The sequence below is a fragment of the Thermobia domestica genome, chromosome 13 (genome assembly GCF_964235325.1).
Source record: "Thermobia domestica chromosome 13, izTheDome1.hap1.1, whole genome shotgun sequence".
Lineage (NCBI taxonomy): Eukaryota > Metazoa > Arthropoda > Insecta > Zygentoma > Lepismatidae > Thermobia > Thermobia domestica.
The window spans coordinates 194010682-194031801 of record NC_137466.1 but is presented as its reverse complement, the minus strand read 5'-3'; the positions used below and the strand labels follow the sequence as shown (position 1 = coordinate 194031801).

General features: G+C 35.2%; 1 protein-coding gene across 6 annotated transcripts in view; it reads left to right on the top strand.

Moving 5' to 3' along the window:
• Nucleotides 1-14280: 14280 nt before the first annotated feature.
• The window catches only part of LOC145668910 (uncharacterized), a 399698-nt gene continuing 392858 nt past the window's right edge, over nucleotides 14281-21120 (top strand). For 2 of the 6 annotated variants that reach the window (XM_081737192.1, XM_081737191.1), the window contains exon 1: nucleotides 14285-14515. In XM_081737192.1, the coding sequence (XP_081593318.1) occupies nucleotides 14489-14515 (27 nt within the window). In that variant the 5' untranslated portion in view covers nucleotides 14285-14488. Of the gene's footprint in view, nucleotides 14516-21120 lie in introns of all 6 variants that reach the window. The other 4 variants (XM_081737188.1, XM_081737189.1, XM_081737187.1 and 1 more) reach the window with 4 other exon arrangements.

Below are 21120 nucleotides of genomic sequence, written 5' to 3'. Positions count from 1 at the left end.
TTATTATTATTATTATTATTAATCGTTTATGTACTGTAAAAGAAAAATATGAACCGTTAAGTAGTAGATTTTATCTGTTGTTTTTTGATATCTTCTAACAGTAATAACAAATTGCTTGTAAATACGCAATGATTATCAAGGACAATGGCATATTAATGTAAGGACTACTCTGCAGACTAGCAATAAACAATAAACAATAACATAAACAATAGTCCCAAAAAAAAGTAACTAACTTGGGCACGTCAGAATATTCGCGAGAATATAGGGACGCATTGAGACTAGCAAAAAACGTGGTGTTATTATTACTCAAAGGGCCGTACGATGGAGGCTTTAACGTTAATGTTAATGGCACCAATGAGCACTTACTTGCTCTAATGGTTAACCTCACTTTTGAGATGATTCTTAGAAGTGGGCGTGTTGGCATGCAGTTGGAGTACTAACGATTTGCGTCACTATCGAACACTAACGTAGCACTAGCGACGTTTAAAGTCGAAATTGGAGTCTGACATAAGTGGCTTGTCAACTTCACGGACATTATATTTTCCTTGAATGCGAGAATTTTGCGCCCTACCACAAAAATAGGAAAAAATGCACTCGCAATATATTTGCACTGGAATGTTTGCGCCCTACCCCAAAAAGAGGGGAAAATGCGCCGGCTATATATTTGCACTGGGATGTTAGCGCCCTACAATTCAACTTATTATTGTATTGTGTAAAGTAACTTCCACTCGCACTTGAACTAGGCTTGCCTCTCATCGTCTCAGTGAGTTACTCCATCCGTTATAATATTCCGAACAAATGAAAAAAAAATACAATTTTAGTTCACTAAAGGGCAATCCATACAAATACAATTTTTCATTATACTACAAAATTTACAATAAACGTATAAATGACTGATATATAATTATTTATTAATATAATCAAAGAGTATAATTTAATCTACAAAAGGCTGTTTGGCTCTACCCAGATATCTCTGTTCACAATCCTTGAGAGTTGTTTGGCTTTTCAGGACACAAAATATAGAAAAGAAAATGTAAAGTGAATGTAAAATCAGTTCAGTAATATTATCAAGAAAACTATGTACAGTGTGTTTACTTGCTGGAATTACACTTCAAACACACAATTGCGTTCAGTCGTTCTTTCAGGAAAAATGTTCCGGGGGGCACATTTAGTATTCCGGAGGGGGGTCACTGCTGGTACTATTCTATTTATTATTATATTATAGACGTATTATTTTGGTCTCCTCCGAGGGGGCACTCTGAGAGCTCTGGGGAGGCCAGTGTTCCCCCAAAATCATCTCTGGAAGAAGCAGTGATTGCGTTGATCCGTTGTGTTCTTTTGGCTTATATTGAAGTTTATTCTCCCCTTATATAGCCACAATGAAAATAAATCACAAATGGCATGGTTGTGGGGGGAGGATTGTTTATGCTGTAATGTCAGCCCCTCCGAGGAAATGCGTAAGCTCCAATAGGTTCTTTTATTTCGCAGGTCTCAAACTTCCCGGTGGAGGTACATCGCAGGCGCAATTTTCCCTGTTCTTGAGGTAGGGCGCAAATTTCCCAGACGCAAAATTCTCGACACCGTTCGAATGACCTCGGAAGACGATATCTTTTTCAATACTTTTTTTATATTCTTTTACTCGAGATTTCTTCATAGCTTCTTATTAAAATACTTACTAATATATCCTCATTTTATTGTCCTAACCAATCAATATGGGTATGTTGTCAGTAAAATATTTAGATTGATCGAGCCTCTGGTGTGTAACCACAGTATTTCATATCATGCCCCCATTAGAAATCTTGGCTAAACGAATCAATATATGTTGCCAATAAAATAGTTTAGAATGATTGAGCCCCTGGTAAATAACCATAGTATTTCGTGACAGACCCCCCCCCCTTCCTATTACCATATTCTAGCTACGTGCCTGACTCAGCTAAATCTCTACATTCTTTACCAAGCACACATTTTCTAAAGCGGAAAATGCTCTCTAAATACCTAAGCTCATTATTTTCAGCAGATGCACAAACTGGGTAACATGCTATCTACATGAATGTTATATATGTCGATTACTGGAAACCGCTTCTCGCTATCTATTACCATATTTACTATATAATGATTAACGTTAAAACCGGAAATGGTTGATTTGTACCGCTTCCGGTTTGAATATTACATTCATCAGGGAACTCGATTCTTAACTATTGACTCTGTACATCATGGCCAAAATTGATTGGTAATCCATCAGATAGTTCTTGAGACTGTTTGTTTCACTGACGGACAGAATGAATATATGGCTATAGAGTTTTGATAAACTAAATTCGTTAATGAGTGATGATGGAACAAATATAAGAAAGGGAACCAAGAGTACCACCGGGAAAATTTTCGAACACAAAATTAGCCATCGAAAACCCACATGTCCTGGGTTAGAATACCATAGATGAAAACTCTACCACTGAGTCATCAATCACCCGCTTATTAGTTTTGTTAACTATTATATTAATATAAATTAATGAATGCCTGCTTATGTTAATTATTGAACAATTACATTGTATACTTCGTAAAGTCAAAAATTATAAATTTGTATTTACTGTACATACAGTGAGCGCAGAAAGTGTTCGTACACCTATGCTATTGAAACGAGAATGCCTGCGAAAAAGAAACAGAAAATTTAAGAAGTGTAATAACACACACAATATGAATAATGAAAACTAAGCTTTATGAATATATCAATAAAGAACCACAAAGACAAGTTTAATGGTCAGAAAGTAAAAAAAATTCCGTAGAAAATATATAGAGTAGACGCAAAAAATGATCGTACACCTGACGTACGAATACGAAACAAAGATACCACAACTGGGGTTCACTAGTATTCACCTGAGTATACACCTCTGTATAGCATGACGAGTAACAGAATGAGTTTAGTTGTGAATAGGAGTGAAAAAACTGCACGGTGGGCTGTCGAAATGGGAAGCAACCGAACAGAAACAAATGAGGAGACAAGAAAAGTAATTATTAAAGTGCATAAGAAGGGTAAGTCTTTGAGAAAGATAGCAAACCTCAGGGGCAGATCCAGAGGGGGGCGATCGGGGCCATCGCCCCCCCCCACATGAGGAAACTTTCTTATTTTATATATAAATAAACCCATCCATAACAAGTTTGGAGCTCTTAAAAGTAGCAGTATTACTGCCGACCGCCCCTTCCCCAGAAGTCCGTCCTGGATCCGCCCCTGTATAGAGTAGCCACAATCGAGTATTTTCCGCTGTATGTTTGGAGTCGTTGTCTTGCTGAACAATAAATTGTTTTCAAGAACCATCTTCTGCGCACTAGTATGGAGATATTCTTTTAATATGTTAATATACACTTTGTGGATCATCACTCCATCGATAAGGTGGAGACGACCCACTCCTGAGGCACTCATACAACCCCAGACGAGCACGGACCCTCCTCCGTGTCTTACTTTAGAGACGAGATTTTGAGGATTCATCTCTGTATTCACCTTGCGCCATACCATACGCCTCCCATTGGACTCGATAAAATTAAATTTATTTTCGTCCGAAAATATGACCCTATTCCAGAAAGAAGCCTGATCCCTTACCTTTATACTCTTTTTCAAACTTTAGTCTCTTTATACGATTTGTCTTGTTCACCCAGAACATTTTCCTGGCTATCCGACCATGATACCCTGCAAATATTCCGCACTGTACTGGCTGATACTTTAACACCGCGTGTTTCCAGATCCGTTGCCAATTGCACAGCACTACTTTTTGGAACCTTTTTTCTTTCCCTAATAATGTAACGTTTAACTTGTTCACTCAACACTCTTGGTCTTCGAGTTCTTTTTTTATTATTTTTTTTATGGTTTCGCACAGTGATAGAAACATTATACATCGCAATTATTGTTTGTACTGTTGAACAAGGCCTGTCTGCAAGGTTTGCCAGGGGCGGATCCAGGACGGACTTCTGGGGGGGGCGGTCGGCGGTAATACTGCTACTTTTAAGAGCTCCAAACTTGTTATGGATGGGTTTATTTATGTATAAAATAAGAGTTTCCTCTTGTGGGGGGGGGGCGATTGCCCCCTCTGGACCCGCCCCTGACTCTATAATACCTTGAAACAGCTTCGCACACCTCCCCAATCCCCAGACATGAACCCCATAGAACATCTATGATCTGTTCTGGAGACAAGAATCAGAAGGCACAGCTTGTCTACTAAAGAAGGCCTAAGAAAAGCTATTCAAGAAGAATGGGACCTAATCAGTCCCGAAGCTACAGAACTACGAACTACTACAGGTGAAATCAATGCCACGAAGATTACAGACAATCATTAACGCACAGGGTAATCCCACAAAATAGTAAATAACGTAATATACTTTATAAGCATTAATTCAAGCATAAGTGTACGGTGACTTTTTGCGTTTACAAAAAAGGAATTCTCTCTTTTCTTCTGAACAAAACAGTGATTGTGTTTGTTTGGCCTTTCTCTTGTATATAGAAATAAAATGTATGAATGTGTAGTCTTAATTCTGGTTATATATATATTTTTCCACCTCCCGTTCTCATGCTAGCTGTTTTCAATATAAACTATGCACGGTGTACGAACACTTTCTGCGCTCACTGTAGGTATGTTGACAATAAGCGAATGTTATTAGAATATTTGTTGAGATTTATTTTCCTTCACTGCCTTTCGCCTGATTAAAAAGTAGTTTGCAGTGCTTTGGAGCAGCTGCAGGTGGGAACGCGATAATGTTTGAGACATACCGGCGACTTTTTTGTGTGTGAAAATAAGACCTTTCTCATAAAGTAGTAAATAACTGCAGTAGCAATTGTCTACGTAAATGATAAAGACATATCCAACTACAAGAAATTAATACAGTATATATAGCCTATTCATTATTGTGTTTCTCTTTTAACAGCTATTAGCTAAGGATGGATAATTCCAGAATTTTTACTTTCCGGAATCCGGAAAGTAAAATCGGAAAAATTCCGGATCTCGGAAAAATTCCGGATTTTTTCTGAATTCCGGAATTTTTCCGAAATCCGGAATTTTTCCGAATTCCGGAATTTTTCTAAATTCCGGATTTTTTCCGAATGTCGGAATTTTTCCGAAATCCGGAATTTTTCCGAATTCCGGAATTTTTCCGAAATCCGGAATTTTTCTGAATTCCGGAATTTTTCCGAATTCCGGAATTTTTCTAAATTCCGGATTTTTTCCGAATGTCGGAATTTTTCCGAAATCCGGAATTTTTCCGAATTCCGGAATTTTTCCGAATTCCGGAATTTTTCCGAAATCCGGAATTTTTCTGAATTCCGGAATTTTTCCGAATTCCGGAATTTTTCCGAATTCCGGAATTTTTCTGAATTCCGGAATTTTTCCGAATTCCGGAATTTTTCCGAAATCCGGAATTTTTCCGTATTCCGGAAAGTAAATTTTCCGATTCCGGAAAACAAAATTTCCGGAATCCGGATTCCGGAAAATTTTGGCCATCCCTACTCCAAACTTATTCGTATGTGTTGAAAGAAGATACATAAATGACATGATTAAGAGTGAAAAAGAGAGAGAAAGGGGGACGAAGTTTTCTGGTCTCCAGGTCTATCCGAGTCACAGTTTGTTGGGTCACCGATCTTCCGATTAATGGGTCATAAAGTACGTGACCTCATGGTATTTACTCGATCATCTCATGATATTTACTTGCGTCTAAGTTTACTTTCGAAACAGCGAATTCACGTAGACTTAATCTCTTTCTGTGTCGATACTTTTTTATTCTTCTCCATCCTAGAGCTTGGATGTCCTAGCTCCTGTCGGTGATCATTGCCAGCAACAAGTTTTCCGGATGTTCAAAGTAAGCGTTGGAGCTAATAACAATATACAGTATTCTTCGTAATTCCTCTGGAAGAAATGATGCAGATCGAACGAGTAGCCACAAGTGTCGCGTCCCGTTGGTGAGAGACAAAAGAATTTCGCTTTATTTCAAACGAAACTTGTGCAAATACTTTGCTGACATACTGTGCAAGCCAACGAAGTGCTTCTTCGGGATTATCGGTGCTAATATATAATCGGAGAATATGAGAAGCTGCCGTCAACCATTGAGACATGGCAATTGGTCCATGTTTTTCCTTCAGTTGGTCTGGCGGACACAAAACTGCTGAAACGGCTCGACAAATGTCCAAAAGATATTGCTGATCGTTACTCAAATCTTTTAATACCATATTGTCAGGTCAGGCAGGTGCCGAAAGACAGAGGAAGCTGGACTGTGTATAAAATTACAATGTTTCTGACTTCTTATAAAAAGAAAATGCTTTAAGTATTATTATTAGAGAGAGGATTTTAAGGCGTAGCACCTTTTCTAAAAATGTAGCTGTAATAACAACCAAAGTTCAAAATTTGCATTTCCGGAAAAAAAAGAAAGAAAGAAAGAAAGGAAAAGAAAAAAAGAAAGAAAGAATTGAAATGAACGCACTTTGTTGCACCTTTTTCGTTAATGTTGCACCTTTTTTCCTAAATGAATAAAATTTCCCTTTTTTATTTTTACTTCTTTTAGCCTTCAGCACCTTTAGTGTCCCCTCTCTCTCTCTCTTTTTTTTTTTTTTAATAAACAACAATATATTTTATTTTCAATCTGATTTACCCATAATATTCCATAAATTTAGACACAATCTTGACGGATTTACTAGGGACCAATTTGAACTGAATTTGAAAAACAATCCGGACATAGAAACCTTTGCAATGTCAACTGAACTTCCTGTCCATGTGCTTACAAGATATGCACCATTGATTTCCGTTGATATTGAGCAAAGTTTCTCCACATACAAGGATGTCCTGAACTCCAAGCGACAGAAACTAACATTCGAAAACATAGAAATGTTGTGCATAATCAAGCATTACCAGTTTCTGAAAACCCAGTAGTATGTAACGGTTTCTCAAGCCACAATATTGCTAAATTAAAGTTTTTTTTTTTTTTTTTTTAATACGGAGTTGGTTTTAACCATAATTTTATTACAAGAATGTTGAATATTGTACAAGTTTATGAGGTTAAATAAAACAATTTTTGCAATTTATGTCAAATGTTTAAAGCCAAGATTTTAAAAAAATGTTTGCTGCTGTATTGAATAAAGAATGTTTATGTAACTGTGAACTATAGCACTTAATAAAGATATCCCATGAGCACCTTTTTTCCACTTTTTAAAAATGATTTTTCAGTATCTTTTATTTCCTTTTTCCTATCACATTTTTGCACATTAAAATCCGGTCCCTAATTACTGTTATAGTCGTGTACAATGTTGTAGGTAAATATATATTTTCTATTATTGCATAGTCGATTTCAAAATTACTTCATATCAGATTACTTGATTAAAATTTGATTTATAATATCAACGGGTCTAAAAGAAATTGCTGCAATGTAAGGTTGACAACATATTTTTCATGCTATATATTAAGAACATGAATTGAAACATAAAAATACAATTTTTCGTCTAATTGATTATAATTTTTAACCACACAGGAACAATATCGCATCTCACTTTTCTCTTGCGCTTTATTTTCAGCCTCAAAATGCTTCAGGGTGAAAAAGAACCAGAGGTTATAGCTGTGTACCACAGTTTTCTTCGTAGTGTCGTGCGGGTTACATAACCGCAGCTATAAAAATATTCAAGTCCCATGACTCAAAGGAAGGGGTTGACCGAAAAAAATCCAAATTTTGTGTGTTGACTGCCACTAACACGAGGCAACTTTTCCGCAACCTGGCCAATCGAAATTCCAAAAAAATGATATTTTCGGACCACCCTAATGTCCACCTTTATCGAGGACAAGGAAAGGCAATTGCCCCGCTTGATTTTCAATGGCGTTCATTTCTTGGAAGTACATGCCAAGATACACTAATTTGCTTATTCACATACTATAATATTTAGTGTATTTAAATTAAGTTAGATTAAATTAAATTAACTATAGTTTATTTACTGTAAATAAGGATATGTGCCTAAATAGCTGTTGTTGTATACAGGGGCAAAAGTAAAGGAAACGCAGGGAACGCCATTCCTTAACTTCCAGAAACTATCTATAGAGTCCCTCCACTTACTAATAAAAAAACAAAGATGGAACGGGGGACGACGTGACGTCATGCGTCCCCAAACCTTTTCTGATTCACTTTTACCCCTGGTTCTATGTGATGATTATGTGCACACGTGCATCAAAGTGTTTGTGTATTCGCGGCTGCGCTTGTGAAATGAAATTAAATATTTTGAAATGATATTTTGAAATTAAATATTTTTGATAGATCTATTTCGATATCCTACAAGTTTTGATATTTCGATATATCGCTGAAGTTTCGATATTTTGGCGATATCGATTTTTGATATCCAAATCCAGATATTGCATAATCCTACGCTCAAGTGTCAAATTATGGTTTTGCGAACAAAAATTGTTTAAAAAATTAAACTGTATTCTTGCCCAGCGAAGCAAACAAGAGTAGCCTGTTTACAATAAACATTAAAAATAATTCTAAAATCGATGGTTTAATTATCTATTGATTTCTAAGATATGAAGCAGGACCATGCCAATGGGTAAAGCCAGGCCCAGGCTCAGAGAGGCGAATTTCCCGAATTCCCCGAAATTTAAAAATCGAAATTGAAATATGGTGAGCGGAAAGATCCTTCAGTGTGTGAGAGAGAAGTTCTATAGTAAAAGCAATGTTGGTACGTATCACAGCGCAAATTGATTTCTCCTTTTTCTACAAGCTACTGGCGCCAGGATCTGTGGTTATTGCTTATTGACTGAAAACGAAATTTATGCACTTGGTTCTGTATACCCCATCCTATTGTTTGCTCAATATAAGTGGTCGCAGCTCCATTGTTTAGTCCAATTCTGAATACGAACACAAAACTGGGAAAGTGACATTTTTTCTTGAGCCCATGGAAGAAAGGGCGGAACATTTTCTTGAGTTTTCTTTACATCATGTTGGAAAGATATTTCAACCATAAAAAAAATATATCAAGGACAGTGCAGGTCAAGTATGTTGGCAGATCACTGCTGGATTCTGTAAATAAACGTTCCTGAGGCAAAATACACTAGGAAATTATCAATTAATACCTCTTATATGCCTTGATCATTTGTTTATTTCTTCAGTATACAGTAAATGATATGACAGTAAAATATTTACTTGATTGTTACAAGGAAACTTATATGTGATAGAAAAAATGCTATCATGTTTGAATTCAGCGCAAATTTTCCTTTAAAAAAACACCCAATAAAGTATTTAAGAGAAAAAAGTTTTATTTTGTAAATCAGTGTTATTATTAGTATTAGTAGCCTAGTTAGTGTTGTCTACGAGACGAGAAATATTTCGTCTCGTCTCAAAAATAAAAAAAAATATATTTTGAAATTAGAGTCAAGAATCATGACAATTCCTGTCTCGTTTTCGAGACGAAACGAAAACTTTCTCGAATCTCGTGGGGAAAACTAGTTCCCCCAAGTCTTAGGTCTCAAACCCTCTTCTAGTGTTACATGATTCAAAGCAGGGGTGGATCCAGGGGGGGGCAATCGGGGCGATCGCCCCCCTTCCAGAAGAAGAAACTTTCTTGTTTTTTTATATATATATAAATAAAACCCATACCAGAGTTTGGAGCCCTTAAAAGTAGCATTATGACAACCCACCCCCCAGTAGTCGGTCCTGGATCCGCCCCTGATTCAAAGTATAACCAGCTGAGAATGCTCCAAGAGAATTGCCAGAACGAACTTAAAAATAATGAAGAAATGGAGCGGGAAGAAAAACAGTGATTGTTCCTACATATAACCCTAAATCACCTTCTTCTGTTTCTCGCAAAAATTCGCAAAATATCACCTCTTATTGACTTACGGTTCGCGAGCTATGGCTCTTAAATCTCCCGAAATTCGAAACTTTTTTGCCCAATATCTGGGGAATTGTAAACAGTTGGCCAGTAGCAAGTTGAACAGTGGCCTTCGGTTACTATTGTTACCAAAATGTTCACGATCCTCTTAGGTGTTGATCAACACCAATATGAGCTCTCTGTGAGTTACGGTTCCCGAAATATAGCTCCTTAAATCTCCCGAAATTGGAACTATTTTTTGGCCAATTTCACAGGAATGGTAAGCCATGGAGAGATGATATTGCTGTTAATCAATACCTAAGAGAATGGTAAACATTTTAGTATCAATTATAATTGGTGGCCAATGGCCAAACCAGTGGCCAGTTGGACAGTGGCCACCGGTTACTATTTGATACCAAAAGCTTCACCGTTCTCTTAGATATTGATCAACACCAATATGATCATTCTATGAGTTACGGTTCCCAAGATATGGCTCCTTAAATCTCTGGAAATTGGTCACTTTTTGGCCAATATGTCGGGAACAGTAAGAGTGACGCGAAAAATTTAATCACTTTCTCTGGTAATTTTTGATGCTCTATCGAAAGGAGGGATCAAAATTGAAAAAAAAAAAAAAATCGCAAATAACAGACAGACACACACAGACATAGAGAATTCAGCAACGAACTTTTTAAGTTCGTTGAAAATATTCAATTGGTAAAGTGATTGTACGAACACAATGAAGAACATTTTTCAGCGTTTAAAGACACACACACAAGTCATTACACAATATAAACTAATATAAACAATATAAACAATATAAACAATATAAACTAATATAAACAATATAAACAATATAAACTAATAGTAAATGTGTTTTTTCTCGTGACACGAAAGAATTCCGATAACTTCTAGAAATTTTAAAAAGTCAGGACATAAATTTATATAACAAGAAAGAATTCTTTGAGAATCCAGACATGAAACTTCTACAAAATTTACGAGATCGAGACGAGAAAATCTAATTTATCTCCTCGTCTCGTCTTGTGGGGAAAACGATTTACAAAATATTTCAACTTCTTTTTACTCACTTGGGTCCTGGGTTCGATCCCAGCCCCCGCCAAGTGAACTTTGTGGTGGACAAACACCGTGTACATGGGTTTTCTCGGGGTTCTCCCGTTTCCTCTCACTTTCTTCATTCCACCATTTCATTCATTACTCATCATCACCGTCTCCTTTAGCTTAACCGGCATAAGCATGGGACGTAAAACTCAAAGATTTCATTTCATTTTTTCTTTTTACTCACACTAGTGTGTCATTCGGCAAAATAATATCTCCAAACTACTCGGGTTTTGCCTGGGTTCTAATCCTAATTTTCAATTTTCAATCCTAATTTCATTTCAAATTCTTTCCTCGGGCTCAGCGGTAGAGCGCTCACCTCTGGTGTTTGGGGTGCGAGATTCGTTCTCAGTTCGGGCGAAATGGGTTTCCTTCGTTCTACCGTTTTCCTTTCACTTTCCTCATTCCACCATTTCGTTCATTATTATTAGTGTTGTCCACGAGATGAGAAATAACGTATTTTTCCGTCTCATCTCGATTCTCAAAGCATTTTGTCTCGCCTCCATTCTCAAAGAGCTTGTCTCGTCTCGTTCCATAACTTTATATGCTTGGCTTTGGAAGCAATCTTGATTGAATTTTGTACTTCAATAATAAGAAATTCAAATGCCAAATACGGATAACTATGTAATATTTAATTAGCATTAGTTAAACAAGCCACATATTATCCAGGTTCCTTAATCAATACTCATACACAAACGAACATAAAAGTCATTCACAGTACAGAACTACTATAGCCTTTTTATTTCAACTGTGCCTCTTCTGGCGCTGCTGTCGATGTGTGGTTTCCCGTACCTTCTTGAATGAGGAGAGACAAGTTGCTTTGCCCGAGATCTTTCAGTTGTTGGATGCGGAAGCGTTGCCACAACGAATTATTTCTCGGACTTCGCTGTGCTCTGTCTTGTTAGTCACTCTAAGTAGCCTACGATCTTCACACGTCGTCGAAACCAAACAACTGAATGGCAAATTGGTCACACAGGCGAGGTCATTCACTTCTTTCACAAACGCAAAGGGAAGATTTCCTTCCTAAGAGGGGTGACGTGGATGGGGCCGAAGAATGTTTCATATATTTTCCGAGAGCACACTTGAAATAGAAAAGGCTCTAGTGACTGATTTCAAAAGGCAAATTTCCTGGTTATGTATGAAATGGAAAAGTACTGAATAAACTTCTGACATTTTGTAGGTTATCAGTAATGTAACGGAAGTAATGATATACAACTTAAGAACTTATCAAACATTAATCAAAAGTGTTCCATTAAGATATAACCGATGTAGAAAGTAGGCACGTTACTCTTTAATATGGAAATATTTTCCTTAATTAAAAAAAAAAAAAAACTAAATATCACATAAATAGCTTAAGCATTTCAATAGATAAATAGTATTGCATAATTAAGTTATCTTAACTCTAAATCATTAAATCATGTAATAACATAGTACAAGGGTTTAATTTCGAACCTTCTTTATTTCTTGTGAGATAGAAATGGTGGGTGAGAAAAGAACATTTTTAGATATTATTACGAAGAGGAAGAGAAACTGGTTGGGACATTGCCTAAGAAGAGATTGTATCATAAGGGACGTCCTAGAGGGTATGGTGGCGGGAAAGAGAGGGAGGGGGCGAAGGAGACTACAATTAAAACAGAAAGATCATACGCGAAGACGAAGAGGTTAGCGGAGGACCGTGGAGCATGGAAACTTCTCAGCTGTGGCAAGTGACCTGCCAATAAAGGTAGAACACCTATGATGATTATTATTATTATTTCTTGTTTAATCTGTTTATAAAAAGAAATCAAATATTCAGAATTCTGTGTGTAATTTAGATAATGCAAAGGTCGATTAACTTATATTAGCCGAATTTGAATGTAGCACTTAGCTAGGAAATACCATGTTTCCACTACAGATTGTGTTCGATCTACAAGCCTCTTCTACCGACTATTGCGAATTTTCCATTCCTAAAGCACAAGAGACCAGCTCCCTCATGGATGTGAAAGTGGCCTAAGCGATTTCGATGCTTGAAACTTGGGATCAATTCCCTTTGTGAGCTCATAGCCTATAATTCGGCGCCCGAAGAAAATTTTCTAGGGGGCCATCTCCCTGGTTGCTATATTACGTTTGGTTTACGGGTCCCAGTGCTGGAATATGCTTTATACATTTCCAGAGGGGTCAGCTCCCCTTCGGGCGCCCGTGACTGTAGGTCCATGTTTTTTATAGCCTTAGTACAGTAAACGCGGGTTAAACTGCAATCTAGCTGACAAATTAAATATTTTAGTTTAACGTCCCTCGATTATGCCCTTTAGGCTAAGGGAGACGGATGATTAAAGCAAGTGAATGATGGTGGAAGACTTGGTGGAATGATAATGGGGGAGGGAAGAGGAGTACCCTGAGAAAATCCACGGACACGGTGTTGTCTACCAAAAATTCACATGGTCCAAAAAAAACTGACCTTCCTACCCCTGTTCTAACAATGGTGTGTCATCTGCAGGCTGACTAGGCAAATGACCTGGAGCCTGTCTTCGGGCAACACTCCCCTTGTACTGACAGGACCCGTCACTGAAATGAAGTATATACATACCCATGCAGCATGCAGATAATATAAAGTGCTTTTATGCACCAATATTCATACGACTCGATTACTCACATCGCATACATTCCATGTATATATTAATACTTTATCATTTAACCTCAATTCTCGACTTTAGAACTTTTAAAACTACAAGTAATTCGATTTATATGATGGAGTGAATTAGTTCACTGGCTGGAGTCATGTGGCTCACTGTGGACAACACATTACTTTCGACCTCACGTATCCCTCCAAAGAACATCTTCAGTTATTTATTTTTTTATTTTATCGTAGTCTTGACGGGAAACGTAAATTTATTAAAATAAAATAATATTTAGAGTCATTTGATAAATATGGGGCAAGGAATTTTAGAACAGATCCGAGGAGAAGGATACAAACTACAAATACCATGCAAAAAAATTGGCCTAAATGTGCTAATTTATTCACTTCATTTTTGTAGTGTTTCTTTCTACATCGTTTTAACTATTTGTGTCAGGAGCTCGGAGGGAGACGTCAGCCGTGCGTTTCTGCACTTGCAACTAAATCCAGGACAAGTGCATCATAACAAAAGAAAAGAAGAAAGCTTTTGTTTTCATAAACAAACGAATAATAGCAATGTCAGCAATGAAGTGACAAAATGACAACACCAAAACCACGCACGCGTGTTGCATACAAAACATACACACATGCAGACGAACACACAGAAGTCTATTATGGGCTGTGTACCTTGTACCGCCTATTACATCAGGTGCGCAGGCGCTCGAACCAATCACGGAACGTACCGTTCATCCTGTATAGCCACTGAGAGCTTAGAGCGGGCGTGTCAGAAAGTCTCCGCATGGCGGCGTCATGATCAGTGTGCTGTTTGCGGAAAGCTAAGTCATTTTTATGCAGTATCACCGAAGCCCGTCTCGTGTAGTGTATGTGTCGTTATATATTTTATCTTTTATTTTTTTTGCTTGCTTGTCGTGTTGTAAAACAAATAACACCGCAAGAAGAGCATCAGAATGGTGTCACACGTTCTCTCAACGCCTGTGAGTAGTATGCAAATAGTTTCAAATGTTTTCAAACAATTCGTTTGTCGTACATGTTTTATTTAATTAGTAATAACATTAGTAAATATTTAGAGAAAACATTTTTAAAGTTTTTTATACTTGACGTTAGATGTTAACTACCTACAATACTTCTTCCACAATACACGCGTGTTATGTATTTTAACTTGTAAATTATGATTTCTAATAGAAACTTTTTTTCCGAACCAATCAGAACGAAATGATTTTAATAATGAATCGTGTTTCATAACCGTTTATGAAAGAATACGGTTTGTTAACATTTTTATGTGTGTAAATGTTATTTTTTTAAAATCAAATTTGATGTACATGGCGAACAAGTGTAAAATTGAGTGCTTTCATTTTATATTAGCCCTATTGTGTTTCGGAGAACGGTGCTGGTGCGCGTGTTTCTATGTTCTGCGTTATATAAATATATTTAGTGTTAGTGTTTGGATACTAAGATAAAAAGTCACTATAAAACACAAGTGCAATATTGTGTATGTATGTGTGGAATTTGAGAACTGACATAATCGTCATCATAACTTTACTCCCCAAGCAAGGAAAGATGGACCTTTAGCGAATTGCTATTTTGTCGTATGAATTTTTAAATAATTTGGGGGAAATCTTTGATAGGGAAACAGAGAACTGCATCGGTCTCCTCGTATAAATGAACATTTCGTTTTGAATTATTCAAATTCACTGGCATTTTTTTTTTTTTTTAAATCTACTGACAATGTGAATATGCTTATGGATGTTTATATTTACGAACCAAACTTTACGAATTTTCTTGGTTGACAATACTATTTTCATGTTTATATATTTATTTATTTATTTTAACGTGACAAATAAGCTATGATATAGGCTGCGAATCGTAAAATTTCCTGTGTATACCTACGGGAGCCACAATGTACATTTCTGTAAACGTGCGTTCATAAATTTGAAACATTCAATGAATTAAGGAGTATTATATTACTGTATAGCGTCAATTTCTTCTTTCAGGAAGAACTTCAAATTTATGTAGATGTTTCTATACATCATACGAAATAGTTTATATTATGATTCGTTTATTTTGCTTTTTTATACGCTTTCGACATGAATAAACGGATCTTCATACTACGGTATAAACTAAAAAAAAAAAAAAAAGTAGGGTTTTCAGACATTCTTTTTTACCTGAACATGTCCTCTTTTTCGGACCCTAAATATGGTCTGGGCGGAATTTTAGGAAAATGGGAAAATATTCTCTATTTAGGAGATGCAGACAAATACTTCAAGAATCGTATTTATTCGAACAAAAAAAAAAAAAAAAAATCCTTCCCATAAGCGTTATTGTAGAAGATTATGTATAAATGAATATTCTCGCTATGCCATTAAGAGATTTTGTTCAATTATGTATATATATTTTTGTGAAATCTTTAAAAAAAAAAAAAAAGTATTACTTTTAAAGTGTGTCATATGGTAACCCTAAGAATGAAATAAATTTCAAATGAAACTACATTTGAGCGGAATTTGAGTTTTACTGATTCATATCATAATTTAAAACTGATACAGAAGCTTACACAATTAAGATAAATTATTGCAGAGTTACGACAGTGGAAGAAAATTTTAGTAAAATAGGTTATAGGGTCATTTCGTTTTTCCGTCAGTCATCAATATATAGATGATAAAGAGCGTTTCACGTTATTTATCATTTCAAGTATAAAACATTAAAATGATTTTCAGTTTGACTTTTTTTTTTAACTGCTTTCTTCTTACATTAAAATTCTTGGACGGAGCATGACCGTAACAGTCATTAGCAACAGAAATGTGTGTGTGTGACTCATATTGATCTACTAATTGAAAAATATGTAATGTACTAATTTGGCTAATTTTCAGAGCGTTGATAAGCCACAGTGGAATCTCGAGCACGAACCTATTCGATGACCACGCCATAGACCCCTATGCATTATTTTGTTTTTCAATGATACCAGTTTTATTATTCTACAAATGTTATTTATTATAATGTCAATTTGGTTATGGAATAAATTCTATGAATAAAAAGCTGAAAGTAAGTTATGTTTTAGTAATTTCTGAATTGTGTCTGGGATTTTTTTTATGACACAAAATTCATAGTCTATATTGGAGCTATTTTAAAGGCTAATTATCATTTTAAAATAAGAATTAATGCATATCTATGCAATGTAATAATAGGAATAATATTAATTCTAAATTCCCTGACATTAGATTTAGTTGAGCGAGCAAATTTCTGTTGCGTGCATTACTCTATGGTAGTCCAGTCCGCTCAGGAGCGGGGTGCCGTACTTCGGAAACCGTTTAAACCCGGTGATACCTGCGCGATGTAATTTGCTAGCGACTTTTATTCCCATACCGTATAATTGCCACATTCAAGACTTCTTTGTGCGAATATACCTATTATTATGAAAGTGGTCTATTTTTTCATATATATGAGTAGCTATGTCCAATAGGTCAACGTAATGTTTACGGAACTGGTATGACGCAAAATTTGTTTTAATAGAATGGGACTGTTTTATGTTAAAGAAGAATTATTTTTTATTTTATTATATAGTTGTTTAGTAATAAAGGTTTATGTTGGTAAGACTTGCTCGTTTGAGTTTTACAACATGTTTTCACAGTTTTTAAACACTGCAAAAACAAATAAACAAATAAAAAATGTATATTTTTAATAATATAATTTTATAGTACTTAAAAATGCTGCAATGTAACATTTTCCATATCCTTTGTTCCCCCTTTTTTCTATTTGTGGAAGATAAATTGCAGTATCATACTCGTTGGTCATATTCTTCTTAACAAGAAATAAATAATCGGAAACATTAACTTGTTTTATATTTTAGTTTTTACATTTTGTAAATACTATAAAGTTGCTTTGAATCAAAATAATATCTTTTATTTAATTATTTTTGCAGTATTATTTTGAAATAATAATAATGTGGAATTTCTGTAAAATTCATCGAACATTTGTTTAGAGGCATATCAGTTGTAAATTTCCAAAATAGCAGAACTAAATAGAAACAGTTTTATAATTTTGAGAGTGTGACGGCATAGATGGAGATACAGAAGAGGCATAAGGAAATTTTCGAAACTAATTATTTTCTGTTTATTTTCACAGACAAACTTTTTATAAAATCATGATCTTTCTCAACGTAAATTGGCCAACTCCATCTATGCACATTATTATTATTATTATTATTATTATTATTATTATTATTATTATTATTATTATTATTATTATTATTATTATTATTATCGTACTGTTATTGATTTATGAATTATTCAATGTATAGATGCAGATGAAAATGTCTTCGTGATATGCCCCTGAGGAACGTGATTTCATCTTGTAATATTTTCTTGAGTACTGAGCTACACCGTTGTTTCATTTAAAAAGAAACTAGCAGGGATGCAGGCTCGTCTTCAGCGCAATTTCTTTGTGGAAGGAAATCCTGAGGGATCAATGTCAAAAGTATTAAAGAACATCGTAAAACTTTATTTATTTATTATTTATGGCATGCAGCTCCTTTTAAAAAGGATCTGCATAGTAGTGCAATGTTAGAATTTTGGTAAGTATACGCTCCACCATTTTGAAAAGTATATCATATACTTACCCCAGTAAATGGTCATTCTTTCGTAGGGTGAGTAGCTATATTGTGGAATGTATAAATATTAGATGGGTATGCGCCCCATGGAGTACCATACTGACAGATATTACAGTATACACATCCAAAACTACGAAGATTCATCATTAAATAATAATAATAATAATAATAATAATAATAATAATAATAATAATAATAATAATAATAATAATAATAATCAAAAGGTTTATCATTCAGTTGCATATTTTTTAATATCTTATGCAAGATGTGCAGTGTATCTAGCAAGAAATATGCCATTTTACGCAGAAACGAGTAAAATGCATTAAATTGACTATAATGTGGCACATAAGATTGCAAGGATTTCATTTCTAGTATTGATTTGCCTAAAGTTTGAAAACAAAAATCTCTACAGTGTTCTGTTTTATAGGAGCCCCTTCCTAGCTAAAGCGTAGCATTCGCGGAGACAGAGGAGCTGCGTCCTTCCCTTAGTCAACAGAATAGTATTAATATAAATAATTCAATAATGATTTTAAAATGATATAGAATGCATTAAATTTTAAGAATAAAAGTAAAAGCTTCTCCCGAGGTATAAAACCACACTACGCTACTGGAAAATAGATAATTATTTATTGTTGTTTTTGTGTTCGGAAATTGTCAGAAGAAATTATTAATAAAAAAAAAAAAACTTATCGAAAAGTACTGTGCATCATCTAAGTGGTGCATCACATGTGTTTGATAAATGCATTCTATATGTAGAATTTTATTATTGTTGGTAATGTTGGCCACGAAAGGAGAAATGTCTCCTCTTGTAAACGAGACAAGAGTTGAGGCGAGAATTATTCTTTTAAATGCTAAACGAGACAAGAAACATTACAATTTTCTCGTCTTGTTTTTATAGACGAGACGAAACGAGAAATTTCGAAGACAATACTATAGTTCACCCAAGACTTGGATCTCGAATATTCTTTTAATGTTACCTGATTGATAGTATAAAAACTATAAATGGATAAAGGAATTATACGAACACAATACACAATGTACTCCAATAATAAATAAAGCTTAAATAGTGTTATATCACAGACTATCTGGACCTCTCTTACAGGGAAGTATTCTGATAACTTGTAAATGAAATTTAACAAAAAAAAAAAAAGGCATACATTTCGAACATAAATTTATACAATGCGAGCAGTAGCGGATTTAGAGGGTAAAAACTGGGGGTTGAGTTGATTTTAGTTTAGCGTCCCTTTCAGCAGCGAGGCTATATGAGACGTGGACCTACTGATTAACGTGGAATCCGAACCACATGAGCTCCCGCCGGGAATCGAACCCGGGCAAAAACTGGGGGGGGGGACAAGCAGAACCCAGACTATGATAGGTATATCATGAGTTTTTCTATAAACTTTCAAAAAAATATATAAATAACAACTTAAATAACTTCTGTTCCTCAAAAAACTGTGGGGGGGGGAGGGTAGGACCCCTGGCCCTGGCTTAGATCCGCCACTGAATACGAGACAAAAAAAAGATTTTTTTGAAAATATATATTTCAGTCATTTGTGTATCAACTACAGATACAGTTATAAAATGAACAAAATTATATTTCTCAATAGATTTTCTTTTCGAAAGAAGTTAGACGGAAATCCGCAAGAGGGTTACAGATAGAACTATACTCCTCACCACAACAAAATTAAACGACCTCAGATTTTCGAATTTCTTTGCAATATCTTCAAAACAAATAAACATAAGCGAAAAGCAAACACATAGTGCACTAGACAATATGGTTTTGCATGTGATACCTTTACCACAACACCAAAGTGCCGCTGTTTACAGATCCCGCAAAAAATGTTCAATCTATTGAGAGCTGCATATCGAAAGCAGGTAGATAGATGAGTTGTGATAACGGTATCACATACAAAATCATATTGGCTAGTGCAGTACGTCTTTGCTTTTCGACTTTTTGTTTTGTTTTGAAGATATTACAGAAAAAACCTCTAAAATTAGTGGTAATTTAATTTCGCTGTGGTGAATACCCTTAAGATCTAAATTTTCAGTAGATAAAGTAGTACTTACGGCACACAAAATGGCACATAAAGTGTGTTTAGTTTCTTAGCTTCTTCCTTGACTTCGATTTGCCATTTCGTCGAAGGACAGGGAGAAGTATTATGCCGGAGTAGGCCTATATGCAGGTAACATTGTTAATTGTGAAGTGCACGATCCCTTGTAAGTAAGTGTCATTTCATTTAATTCAGTGCCAATTTATAGTCCAAAGTACATATTGCTGTGTTGTACTCTGTAACCTCCTTAGATCCTCCCACTCTCTCTTCTGTTATGTATATACAGTCATATGTCATAAATTAAAATAAGAAATTATCACCCTTATTATACGTGTCAATAGGTGCACTCTTTATTTTCTATGTAATAAGTACTACATGATTTGATGCATTTTTGGAAACGAGATTGACAGTGTTGTCTCCATACACTTGTTTGCGATATAGCTATTTCCATTTTATTGAAATTTATAAACCTTTAAAGTTAAAACTATTTGTAAAGCAGAGAAAATACAATTAATCTAATTAATTTGGTCTCAAAGTTCCAGTTGTAAATCCGAATATGATTATTTCCTTTTTTCTTTTTCTTTTTTTCTTTTTTTTTACTGCAAAAAAATATGTGCTTGAACGTGCTTAGGACTTTTTTTGTTTTACAAACCATTTTTCGTAATTGTTTAACACATCCAAAGCTGTCCTAAAGTGTTATATCAGTGAACAAATAATCTCTATAATGCATCCTAATAGCGGTTATCTGGGATTTCCCTAGGAGTGTTCGAAATGTGCATGAACTTCTAGTATGTAATGTACCGGTACAGACAGCGACAAAAGCTCTTTCTGTTTGGTAAAATTTCTTTTGGAAAAAATAACGGTGGAACGTCTGAGTTCCAAGGCTGGGACGTAGCCTATACAAATTTACATTCTTTTTAATTTATTG